This window comes from Chaetodon auriga, chromosome 13 (genome assembly GCF_051107435.1).
Source record: "Chaetodon auriga isolate fChaAug3 chromosome 13, fChaAug3.hap1, whole genome shotgun sequence".
NCBI lineage: Eukaryota > Metazoa > Chordata > Actinopteri > Chaetodontiformes > Chaetodontidae > Chaetodon > Chaetodon auriga.
Genome location: NC_135086.1, coordinates 12,645,708 through 12,659,194, shown reverse-complemented (window position 1 = coordinate 12,659,194; position 13,487 = coordinate 12,645,708). Strand labels below are relative to the sequence as shown.

The 13,487-nt window shown below is 41.1% G+C and overlaps 1 protein-coding gene across 2 annotated transcripts in view; it reads left to right on the top strand.

Moving 5' to 3' along the window:
- The first annotated feature begins 3,420 nt into the window (after nucleotides 1-3,420).
- The window catches only part of fign (fidgetin), a 29,368-nt gene continuing 19,301 nt past the window's right edge, over nucleotides 3,421-13,487 (top strand). The window contains exons 1-2 of one of the 2 annotated variants that reach the window (XM_076747704.1): nucleotides 3,421-3,555; nucleotides 4,444-4,478. In XM_076747704.1, coding sequence (XP_076603819.1) covers nucleotides 4,454-4,478 — 25 coding nt within the window. In that variant the 5' untranslated portion in view covers nucleotides 3,421-3,555; nucleotides 4,444-4,453. The remainder of the gene's footprint in view (nucleotides 3,556-4,443; nucleotides 4,479-13,487) is intronic. The other variant, XM_076747706.1, reaches the window with a different exon arrangement.

The following is a 13,487-nucleotide window of genomic DNA, read 5'->3' as shown; positions in this document are numbered from 1 at the left end:
ACACATTAAAGAGGGACAAATGCAGAATTGCAACTGAACAAGTTCTAGTTTTAAGCCAACAGTGGGACTTCCTGGTGATTTATCAAAGTCACCACTGCCGAGCAGCATGCCTGTGTGATTGTAGTTCACAGCAGACAGAACTGAGGCGCAGCATTGAAAGGAGTGTTTATGCCCTCAGCTGTGGCACTGTCAGCCTTGTGGAATTTACTGTAAATCACATTGCTTTTATTGCAAGATTTAGTAGCTTATCCTCTGTGGGCTCGATTCACTTCAAGCTTGTCCCTATTAGGATTTTAGCCCCGGTCTATACAGGGACTTGGATACACATCTTGAAATAAAACGGGAAATCAAGCCTGTAATTTTGTACTTTTTGCACATCGTTCTCTTCATAATAGCTGGTGATCTTTTGTAGTAAAAATGTTTCATCGCTGTGACTAGCTGTCTTAAGCCTCAGAGTGAATTATTCCCACTCCATCTCTATTCATGATGAGAATCACTGCCTCTGATAGCCCAGAGATACAGTACAGCATCTCAGCAAATTATGTTGTTTACAGCATTACTCCATGAAAAGCCCCAAATCGGATTTGGTTAAGTTGTGTAATGACAGAAAATGTAAGCATAGTTTGGAGAAGGGAAAGCATTACTTTTCTGCGCCAGTGGAATCACTCAGCATATATTATTATTTCGGTTAAAGATTGATGCTGCATGCTGTTATTATTAAACCCAAATTGCTGCAAAGATGAGTCAATAATTCTGCAAATCAGTGATCAGAGTAAAAAACCTCCTTTGTTCCATCAAGATGCACGCTCCTATGAGAAAAGGCATGATGCAGCTGGTTTCTCCAAAGTCAGTGTTTCATGGCAGAAACAATAAACGCCCGGCAACATCGCTGAAGTGATCACACATGACATCGGAGTCTGTAGGCAGAAGGTTAAAAAACAGCCAGTCACGTGCCGTGCAAACCCCTAACCTCATTCCTGGGGAAATGAACGATTCCACTGTGTGTGCATGTACGTGTGTGCAGGACAGGAAGTGTTTCACATTCATTCAGCTTTTATTCTTTCAAAGGGTGATTGCCAATTACAGCTGTAAAAACCTGCTATTCGTCTGCGCTCTCGTATGCTTTCCTCGGGAAAGTTAAGGTGAATGTGTTGTTTTTCTGAAGTCCATCAACAACTTATAGCTTTTAATCTTTTTATACACCCATTAGCAAAATGATAACATATTTCAGATCTTGATCTGAAAATGCCCGACGCCAAAATCATAACAAGCGGCTAAGTTTTTTATTCCTCGAGGTTTGATATGTGTCAAGGAGGATTCAAGTGTGTGATGGACATGAACTGTGATCCCTGTGGCTGTATGTGCGGGTGTCTGCATGATGTGTGTATTGACGTGCTGTAGCAAGAGTTCAGGGAAGCAGCTGAGCAAAATAATTTAGAATGTCCTGCCTGCTGACACAAGGACAAAGGCACAGACTGAACATGCCCATATGAGGAAGGAGACAATGGACGTGGCTACACCTGGAAATGCACTGCTGTTGTTTTCACCGTGACCTCCACAGCACACGGAGATTTTCACAGGCTGTTCCTGGACTCACTTCTGGTCGAGTCAGCTGAGTATTATACCACCACGGTTAGAAAATTCTGATGAGCACTGGCATCCTCACGTAATTAGCAGCTGAGCAAATGAAATCAAACACATACTGTTATTATGATAATTTGCCCAGCTTGCCATCATTTTGTGTTTAAATCTTGGATAGTTCTGATAAAATCTGCAATTGCCTTTTTCCTCTAACTAGCAATGTACATTGCAATATTTGGAAAGAATTACAGATAAGATCACTCTGCTAACAGGGGCAGTAGCACAATGATACTGGACTGTACAAGCTTAAACTGTCATTGTCCAGGGCGGCTCAGTGGCTACTCTGTGTCCTGCCTGTTGGGTAGGATTTCTCTAAAGAGCTCATGCAGTTGGAATTAGCATGGTGCAGTCAAGGGAGTACTGAAGGCTGAATCAATGCATCACTCCTAGGGCCTTGGGTATGGATATGAGAGGGCATAATGGGACTTTTGGTGCCGATCCTCATGCGTCTCACCAGGGTCTTCATGCAATGCTTCCCCGAGGGAGAGGAGATCATCCGCCTCTTTCAAGGCCGTGTACAGATAACAGAGAGGAACTGGAGAATAACCTGCAGTGAATGGCATAAAGATTTTTTAATAAATCAAGTTTCCTGGACAAAATCCCTTTAAAGAGGCAGTTTGACATTTGGGGAGATACGTTTATTTACAGTCTTGCAGAGAGTTAGATGAGAAGATCGATACCGCTTCCTCATTTGTTGTGTAGATGTGAAGCTAAAGCCAGCTGCTGGTTAGCTTAGCTTAGCATAAAGACTGGAAACAGGGGGAAACAGCTAGCGTAGCTCTATCTGAAGGTAAGTCAGCACCTCTAAAGCTCTAAAGCTCACGTATTAACACGCAACACATTGTTTGTTTAATCTGTATAAAAAACAAATCCTATAAATGACAGATTGCAGCTTCACGTGGAGGTTGAGTGAACGACTTTCTCGGCCTGTTGCAGCCACTTCCTGGAGTCTTGTTGTTAGTGTGAGGTTACCAGGCAACCGGCAAAGACTACAATTTCCGTTTCCAGTCTTTATGCTAAAATAAGTAAGCGTAGTTGGCTAATGGCTGTGGGCCAGGCACAAGATTTTTTGGCAGCCTCTCGATCTTCTCATTTAACTCCCAGCAAGAAGCTTTGTGCTTTGTTGTTTCTTTGATATATTTTGCTACCTCAGACAAATATGCAACTCTAATGACTATGTATATACCTTGCATAGATATATACATACACACACATATAAACATATATACGCATATACATATATGTCTATACATACATATATATACAGAGTGAGAGAGAGAGATACACGTGTATACATGTGTACATATACTGTATATGCATGTATATACAGCATACAAGCTGTTGGTGAAGACTAGTTTAATTATTCCAAATGGAAAAAAAGTGACTGAACTAGGACAAAGGCAATGTTCAACAATGTATTTAACAGCTGTTGCAACCTTTGAAATAACACATCATGTTCACAGATGAAGTGAATGTGCCCTCACTGCACAGCCTCTCATGCCACGCATATACCCTCAGAGAGGCTACGGCTACAGTGCACAGCAGAGGAAGGCAGAGCCCTGTGCTGCGTGCAGACAGCACAATTAAATTGTTCATACACTCAGATAATCTATAGCAACATGGTGTCCTGGCGAGCTGCTTGTGAACGGCTGCTTATTGAGGTTGATTCCCTTTGAATTTGGCTCCCGCCGCAGCGAACATGCGCAGTGTGCAGCGTGCTGCCTTCAGTCAGTGGAGCAGCTGTCCAGGGTTTGGAATTCCAACATGGCAGAGGCTGTGGTCAGTCTTCCCCTCACTAACTTGGAATGGTTTCAAATCGCGAGCAGCCACGCTTAACCTCCGCGAGCCATTCATCTGCACGCTCACCGGATCGATGGTACTATAAACCCTGACGCTGCCCTGTCACCTACACAGGTAAGTCTTTATCCCGTCAGCCGGTGATGTTGACAATTAAAAAGAGAAACGGAGCAGCCCTGTGCGCGCAAACGCTCGCTCAGAGACTGTGTCGCGCATCACAGATCTGCGGCGCAGCCTGCGGGCGGCCAGTCCTGCGTCCCCCTCAGCCAAATGACTTGTCATCGCTGTAGTGAGGACAAAATAATGCGAGGGAAGTTGCGGCATTAGAGCGAGCGCGCAATTAACGTTTCACCCTGCGTAGTTTGAGGAGATGGTCGCACATACGGCAGGAAGCAGCCTCCTTAATAACTTTCCTGCAACGAGAAGTTTTTGCATGTCAGGCTGAATAAAACTTGCCGCGATAACCGCAGGCGGGAGTTAATAGATAGGTTGTCATTGCGCTCTTAGTGGGACAACTGCTGGCAAGTAATCTATTTTAAAAGTAAAGGGAGGAGGAGGTGGAGGGGGGGCATCACGCTGGTTTAGCCTCTTCCTCTAATAGGCGGCATGAAGAATGTGTGTTTTATGTCATCTACAGTCTCTCACACGCTTCCTATTCTCTTGTTTCAACTCGCGCAAGAAGTGTCAGGCTCCAGCCGTCCGTGTGCCTGTGTGGCTCTCGCGTCTCCGTTCAGGTTTTTTTTTTTTTTCTTTCTTTCTTTCTTTTTTTTTTTTTTGGTCCTCCTAAATTTCATTCGCATGTTGCGTCTCCTTTTCTTTTTTGCGTTGTCCTTAATTACACGGGCCAAATGAATACCTGAGGAAAGAAAAAAAGGATGCGTGCGTTTTTTTAAGTTGTGAAATCCGATAGCTGCAGGAAAAAGTGCCTGTAATGAGAAGCAACCTTTGGAATTCCTCCTCGTGAAAATTCCGATTCTGCTGTTTTCCCTCTCCTCTTGTTTTTAGGCTTGAAGACATGATCACTAGCACCAGTATTTATGGTATGTTCATTTTGCAATTATCATTAATATTACTGTTATTGTTCCGCATTTGTCATATTTGAAAACAGGCTGTTGCAGTGCAGTAATGCATTTTCTTTCTTTGTGCATGTCTGATCCATCTTCAAAAGTTTGCTTAATTTAGGTTCTAATAACAAATAGCCACAGTCCAGAGATAAGGGCACATTATGTGATTAATTTGTGGCATAATCAATTAGGTTCTTGTGAAGGTTAAAGAATTTGCCCCCATTTTAATTTGCTTCCACTGACATTCTTTATGTGCAATTTAACTTTCTTTCTCATTGCACTGCTTTCATATTTTTGCATGCATGGCACGAGCAATATGATTATTTTGCCTGAGAGAACGTTGATGTGAATACATACAGGAGGGTTGCACATTCATTAAGAGATCAAATTTCAACCCACTTATTATTAGTATTATTATTATTATTATTTGTGTGTGTGTGTGTGTGTGTGTGTGTGTGTGGGCACACAGTCTGCTATTGTGTCATCATTTAGCCAGAAATCAAATGTTTGCCCTTAAAAGAATTTATAGAAAATATTCTCATGAAAGCTTTAAAAATTGTGCTTATTTTAAAATGTATGAAAGTTTCTTGTAGATGTTTAAAAAATATTTACTCCTGGTGAAAAGCCTCCATGAAAACTGCATAGAACAATAAATTCAGCTTCACAGTTTCACAATAATCTGGTACCAGTTGCATCTCAAATATGCCACATCTTATGCTCAGTATTTATAAATATGACGGGTGAAAGTAAGTAGTACAACCGAAATACGGCTAAAACAGTGCTATGACATGTTGATAATATTATTATTGTTAGGTAATTTGTCAAGCATGACATGATATAAACAGACTTTAAGGAAAACTCACCCTTGTTTTAAGCTTCACTTAAGTTGACGTGTGCTTTTTTATTTGATTGTCACATTCGGTAACAAGTCACTAGTGAAACTAAATCAGATTTGCTCACAAATGAGTTCAAAGGCAGCGTCAGAAATAGCTCATATTCATGTTCCAACGGAAATAGTTTGTGACAAGCCAGTAAATGGATCTGAACATGGACCCAAAGTCAGGGGAAGTAACAAGTTGTGTGCTGTCTCTCGTGTGCACACACTTCGTCCTGAGTGAACCTTTTCCACCTCCATAGAACAATTTACTTAATTGTGTTCACACATTTCATTTGCATGTTTTGCTTTGAGAGGAAATTAACATCATCAGCAGTGAGCTGAAGTATGTTTTCATTCCTCTTCAGAAATAACAGCATTGCAGCATCCATCACTCAGTGGGGGGAGAAAAAAAAATGTACATTACTACCACGTTCATTATGTTTGAGTGTTTGGTTGTAATGTGTTTTTGTAAAGTGGGTATTAAATTAGTTGGTCGGATTTTTATGTGTTTCATATTTAGACCCCTTCTATGCATGTGTGGCAGTTAAGTTTATTAGAAAAGAATTTGGGCTGGATGCTGAACTGGATGGCAAATAGTTTGGAACAATTAATTCTATTTAAATCTGTATCCACAGCTTGCAAATGCTCGTAATCTGAAATACAGTCTGTTTAAATGTACCGTTTCATATTTGGAGCTGCATAACTCAATTGAGAACTTCTAAAAATCACAATAATGTGTTTTCAAGCTGCTGTATGTTTGCGCCTAATTTCAGTGGAAGTTATCTTTTAAATATATGGAACAAGAGTAGGTTCATCTTGAAAATGATCTGTACATCTGAACAGCAAACACAGTCCCCTTGAATTTATCAATCTATTCTCTCAGATATTTCACCCCAAATTTCCTAATTATCAGGTACTACCTGAGGGTGTTTATCAGAGTTCAAACCCTGGAAGGTTTCAATGTCTGATCTCCTGCAGCGTGTTCGGTGATTCTCGCAGGTCCTTACTTAACCCCAGACACCTCCGGCGTGCATGGAAAGAAGCTGACAGCTCTGTTTATTTCTGATAGGATAGCACTTATGATAGCAGTCTAAGCTGTTGCTTGACATGAATCTGTGAGCCGAGTTTGAAGACAGATGCTGACCCTTCTGTTTTCATCACCCTCTTTACTGAATGTCACACATGTTCACACTTTTAAGACTGGCAGTAAATACTGTCAAGAAGTTGCGTGAAGTACACTAAATAATCACGTCCACGTCTTTCCCAGTGACACGAGGATATAGAAATACACTCCTTATATTTAGTTGTGTTATGTTGAGGAAGAAATTGCTCGCAGATGGTGGCTGAAGCAGAGTTTCGTCTTCTCCACAGCGCGCTCAGTCCTGGTTCAGTGTGATCAGATAGATGTTTTTTTCTAAAAATCAAAAGTCATTTTGAAGTTTGTTAAATTATATTTTATTTTCTCTGAAAAATACTGCTCTACCAGCTCATATTTATTCTCTATGCACTAACTGCACCACATCAATCAAGAGGTTTCCTGAAAATCAGTCTTTGTCTTTTGACTAATATTACATGCAGAATATCTTTGATTCATTGTGAGCTATTTCATCGCAGCTGTGCCCAAGAAGACAAACAAAAACTTTGGGATGCATCTTACATTCATCTTTGACTTGACAGTCATAAATAGTCAAGTGTCTGCGCGAATCAGTTTAGCTGCTCTAAATGTTCTGTCCATAATCTGAGGTCACTATTAGTGATCACTATGACTGACAGTGTGACATAACATTAGAACAGTGAGGCGTATATGACTGGGCCGACGCTTTATGTTTGTGCTCTTTTGATGGCGATTAAAGCCAGCTCCTGAATACCTATCACTGATCCTGTGTAAACGCCCCCTGGGACGTCTGTAATGCTGCTGTAAATCGATGAAATATTCATCTTTACAGATGGATCTATTTGTCAGTTACTTCAAGAAATCCCATTCAGCCCTTTGACTATATTGCGTGAGATCAGTGCAGGATTGTCATCTTTAAGCAAACATGTTAAGTGGCGTTTTTTCCTGTTTTTCACATTAAAAGAGAGGGAGTCCCCAGTGGAGTAAGACGCAGGCAGAAGGGACAAAAAAAACTCAAATCTCTCTTCTAAGTATTCTGCGTGTCTCTCCCCCCCCTCCCTCCCTTCTCCTCCTCCTCTGTTTCGTCTCCCCCTCTTGTATCCACATCTCTGTCGTTTCCCTCATGGCAGCTTGCTATGTTATCTTTGTGTGTTTCTCTCTGCGCTGACAATTCTTGCAGTGATCTAAGTTGGACTGCATTAGAAAGTGGAGGCAGCTGTCTGTTGCTATACTGAGGGATGTGTTTGCTCTACTGCAAAGATGAAGGACCATGAATCCTTGACATCCTCCCTTTCTCTCCCCTCCTCCTCCCCCTCCTCCTCCTCCTCCTCCTCCTCCCACCATCTCATTTAGACACAGCGACTGTCTGCTCAGACTTGTTTTTTTTTTTTTCTTCCTCTGAGTGACAGCATATGGCATAGACATTTTCTAAAATGCATGTGCCTACCATTGGCTGCTTGTACTTACCCTTCATGTGTCTCCTAGCTACAGGCCTGTCATGTTATTTTTTCATCTAATTCAAACAAAATACTCATCGTTTAATTTAGTTTAACAGATTCTAGTGGATAAAACAGCACAGCTTGCATGTAAGGAATCATTTAGACTTGTGGTTTCACTGCAGCCCTGCAATTCAAACCACTCCATCGATTTCTCTGGTTGCATTGTGGCATGTATTTTACCATATGTCTATTTAAGGGATCATGTGCATGCACGTGTTTATATGGGATATTGTGTGTGTGTGTGTGTGTGTGTGTGTGTGTGTGTCCGTTTCTCTTTGTGTATGTTTTTTTTTTCTCTCAGAGCAGTTTGAGGAGGACTCAGTGCCTCATTCTCTTTCTATTTCTTTTTTTTTAAGAGGCTAATCTTTCACACATACATCCTATAATGTCAGCATGATCCATACCATAATGCACAATGTGCTTATAGAACTTAAGGTTTCCTAAATGTATGATTATGACAGAAACACGTCCATGAGTCATGTTGTAAGGCTGGCTTATTCAGGCCATATCTGCCAGACATATTATTTAGTGTAGCATTTGTTGCCTTCCTTGTTCTCCTCGTTTCAACACAGTGAAACAGAGGCTTTGTTTCACACGAGGTGTCTCTGCACTCATAAGGAGACGAGGCAGCTCCGAGCCTGTTGGGGATTGGCTAGAATAGACAACCCCCAGGTGTACTAAACTAGGTTTAGCACTAAGGCTTTTAATCTGGACTTGTAGGAGATTCATGTGCATTCATAGATTTGCCTCTGTAATTATCATACCCCCAGTGGCAGCCAGAGAGACGTTTGCCTAAATCACTGATGTCCTCATTACACTGTTTACATTTTAATTAGACATGCTAAATTTGTGATTTTTTTTTTTTTCGTTAGTGGCCAAAAAGACTGGACATCTTCTTTGCAGCATGTGTGTGCATGTCACAGAAAAAAAAAAAAAAAAAAAAAAAAAAAAGATTTTCCACAGTTCTTGTCTTGTTAATGCAGCCTGCTTTACATCCCCTTAAAATGACTTATAATGTATTATTGTGGCTGAGAGCATTATCTGTACTGTAGGTTGCTTTATGAATGAGGTCTGAATGGAGTGGCTTTATCCATTAGAATGCATACTACATACAGTCCTTATGACTGAATCTGCTTCCATATCTTTAAATTATGTCTTTAGTCAGATTATTTACTGTTGCTCTCAGGCTGTGGATATTCAACCCTCAAGGACTATGATTAACAAAATCTACAATTACATGGCTTTTGAAAATAGCTGGCACTTTGAGCCGTCATTGTGTGCCTGAGCACTGTTGCTTATCATTGAATAACCTTGGTTAAGAGAGGTGTTTTTTCCTGTCCTTCTTCCAAGGTGTTTTTTTTTTTTTTTTTTTTTTTTTTTATTGCGTGCTGTTGGGGAGTTTCTAGAGTATTGTGAGAGAGCAGCAAGCGTTTCACAAGAGGATAAGAGAAAACTCAATATTTTGCTGTATTGAAATTCCTCTTGTGTTCTCACAAAACAGTGTCTGACTAATCTCGCAGTCGAGGCCGCCATTCTAGCCAGACTGAAAAACCCATGCAACTGGAGAGCCGTTAAGTACTTTTTCACCACACCGTGTATATCAGCTTCATTATATGTAAATCTAAGAAGAAGGTGTTTGAAATGTACTTGTTTTATTCAAACTCTCAAATTTGTCTTGATGCTGACCTGTCATAATCAATATAACCCCTTAATTAAGATAAAGACAAGAGTGTGTGATCCCACTGCTTTGATTCTCCAAAATTGAAGCTTCTTCTAAATTTAATAAGAGATAACATATGTTACTTTAAGAGTAAAATTAGATTTTGAATGAATTGGTCTCATAGAATAACACCGTATGTCAACCATTTTCTGTTCTCATTGTATGACAGTATAATAGTCTTATAATTCATGTATTGAAATGCATGCCTCAATTAACTTTGATATTTATATTCAAGAGCACGGAAGGGTTTGCTTTGAATGTGAAAGTTCATCTATTGACTGTTTTCCATTGTCCCATTCATCACATCCCATGCTAATTGTCTCAAATTGATATCTGAGACAATTAGCTAAAACGATGATCAGACGAGATGTGAGCCATCAGTGGTTTTCGCAAAGTTCTCAGCGATTCATTCATCCTCCGTGGAGTCGGGTGGCTGACAGGTTGGCTTTGTGCCAGGTGCTGGCAGAGGGAGCCTTGAGTGCCAGGGACGGGGAGAGGATGGGTTGAGGTCTGCCTGATGGTGTGGAGAGGAGGGAGGTGAGGATGAGCGGGGAGTGGAGGGAAGAGGGGATAGAAGGGTGAGTATGCACCACCATGGAGGTTTAGGGTGTCAGGCTGCGGCAAGGCAGCGGGTGTCTGCAGTGACACTGTGACCACAGCAGTGTGTGCAGAAGTGAGGCAGGGCCACTGGATATTTGGGGACAGTCAGTGATGTTATGTATTGTTGTTTTAGTGCCCAAGTTATTGGAGTGTAAGGTGTTGCGTTAGCTACCTGCATAAAGTCATCAGGGATGGAGGTGAACCTGTGACTCTCAACAGCTCTATGCAAAAATAATAAAATGCATAACAATACGAAAATGTTTGTGTTTTGATTACTGGTAGATAATACATGAAGACTATTTAAATTCATAAAGCTGTTTCTTTTTCTTTTTTTTTTTTCTAGAGTCTCACTTGCATGGTGTAAGTGAATCGTCACCACAAGTCTTGTTGTCTGGCATGTGGCCTATTTGACAGTCCCTCTTAGAGTCCACACGGAATTAGATTAATTTAAATCAGGAAAATAAGAGTGCCAAAGAAAAAAAAAAGAGCGCTCAAGAGTTCAGCATCATCATGGAGCTTTATGAGGGCTGACACTTCTTTTGTGTTCATTATCAGGAAATCACCTCAGGGAGTCGTGTTGACTTTGCATGGTCTAAAATAGCTGTTACAGTGGTTTGCCCCATGCTCGCTCGCTCACTTCCACTTTAAGTATCTGGGGAGGCAAGGTGGAAATACCAAACGTAGGTTTTGCTGAGAAACGCTAAACATAGCAAAGGAAATAAAGCCATTTGTCAAGTCGCGCTGTCTAGGATGTTGTGTGCACTAAACAAAAGCTCATGTTCTGTTTAAAACGCTATGATTCCAGCGCGCAATTTCGCATTACATCTGCACAACTACGAAGTGTACAGATTGGTTTCAAGTTGAACTGGTTGTTGCTGACAGATCATTTCTTTCCCAAAGTGAAATAAAAACTGAAAGTATATTTTTATTGTTGTATTTTTCCTCTTAATGTTCCCCTGATTTAGAGGAAAATGTATTAACATTATGTCACTGTTGGCACTAATCAGCCTGCACAGGTTTTATAGCAGCATTTCTATACTGCACAGAACAATAGTAGATTCATTTACTTGGAGCGTGATGTTTCTGCAGTCCAAACCCTGACTGCATCGCCTCTCCCACATCTTTAAATGGATCCCATGAGTCTTCAGCTCTGTTGTTTCCATTATTCATTTCAAAACTTCCATGTAGCATGTAGAGGCTAGAGGGGTGAAAAATAATTTTGCGTCTGAAAAAAAAAAAAAAAAAAAAAACTGATGTAGAGCAAAGTCACTGCTTTATGCAAAGTGTGCCATGCCTTGGGAGCATTTGAGCTGGCGTACTGTAGGAGGAGGGAGTGCTTGGGCAAAGGACGGACTGTATGTGTGTGCCTGCTTGTGTGTGTGTGCGTGTTCCTGTCAGTCTGTCAGCTATGCCTAAAGTGGCTCCCTAGAGGTACCTGGGGGAGACCCATCTAGCACCCAGTCAGCCTCTGCTGGCGGCCAAGTGGTGACAACGGGTTCCCACAGAGAGAGGAAGTGTCATAGTATGTATGTAAACTAGTGACAGATGACTGGAGACATGTGGCCTGTAGACACTGGGCCTGAAAGTAAAGCAGTTTTGCCTCTTCGACTTCCTTTCTCTCTTCCCACTCGAGACTTCTGAGAGTGAGCATCAGGCTCCACAACAGCACGGAATACATTGACAACAAGTCAAAGATGTGAATAAAAAGGATGCAAATCATTTGGCATGAAAAGACACATGCTATGCGCAAAGGTTTTGTTTTCCTTTGAAAGGCTGTAGCAAAGGAGTGAGGAGTTTTTAGTGTGCAGAGCTTCAGGCAGCTTTTCTAGGCCACAGGTCATGTGGGTCAGTGTTACACTCCCTGCAGCCTCACTTCAACCCTCGGTCTGGAAATAGAACATGCAACGTCACCCAGCCAGGAGGGAGGTAGATTCCAGACCTCAGTGGCCACGGGCTGCACATGTGGAATCTGCTCGTGTAGTTGACCCCAAACGTTTGAAACTCAGAATGCTCCCAGTAGGATATTGTTATTTCATGCATACCCAAATGAGCAAGGCTGTACGAATTGCCTTGTACAAAGTGGACCAGCATACTTAGACTCTTCACTGTCGGCTGTTCACAATTCATCAAGGGATCTCGCACTAGCCAGAGGCAGATTTATTTAACAGTATGCACATAACCTGTAAGAGAGGCGAAACATAACAAATAAACTGTGGAGTAGTTGTTTTTTTTTTTTATTGCATATTTCAGCCAGCAGGCCATTTGCCGACTTTCCTCTTTTAAGCATTCATTGAAATGGACGGAAAGCTGGCACACGGACGATAGATATCCAACCAGTGTGCAGTGAAGAATCGAGCAAGCTTTTTGAAAGATTTCATCCAAGCCTTGCAATTATAGGCCATGAAGCGCCTCTGATATTACGCTCATTACTATTTTGGTCACAAAGAGCTGTTAAAAATCTTGTTTAGCTCAACAGTTTACCTAATAGTGTTTCCAGGACACTACGGCTAAATTTAAACTACAACTCCGGTTTGCATCTAACATACACAGTGTAAGTGAATATTATTAGATGTGATTTGGATGCTGATATACTCGTTTTTATAGTGGTTTAAATTCAGACTGTAATGGCCATAAACTCGTAGAAGGAACAGGCAGTGAAACAAAGCTTGAAAACTGCAGTAAACCACACCAAAACTAATCATTATTTCAGAGCACAAACTCCTTGACACTAGTGTTACCTGGAAAGACAGGCAAGAAGTCAATAGCTGGAAAGGATGCAATGAAAGGTCACCAATCAGAGCAAAATGCAAACTTAAACTGAAAGAAACAATATAACTACATGTGTAAATTCTTGTTCAGTTCTGCCGTAGAATATATTTTTTTAAGCAGCAGAAGATATAAATTCAAACGGATGCAGTCAAGTTTCGATCTCTTTCTGTTTTTAGTGTTTTGTAGAGGCAGCGCAGGATTCACAGTTATAATCACTTCATAATTCTGACAACAAAGCTTGAATGCAGGATTACAAGCAGACATTTGTTTCCTCCATGGAGATGAGCAGTAATTAGAGTTGGGTATGATTGCAGTATTGTGTGTGTTTAGTAACATATGAGCATTAGTGAGTTGTGATAGTGAACACCTGGCCATTTTCCTAATAGTGACCGTTTGAGAGAAAGCT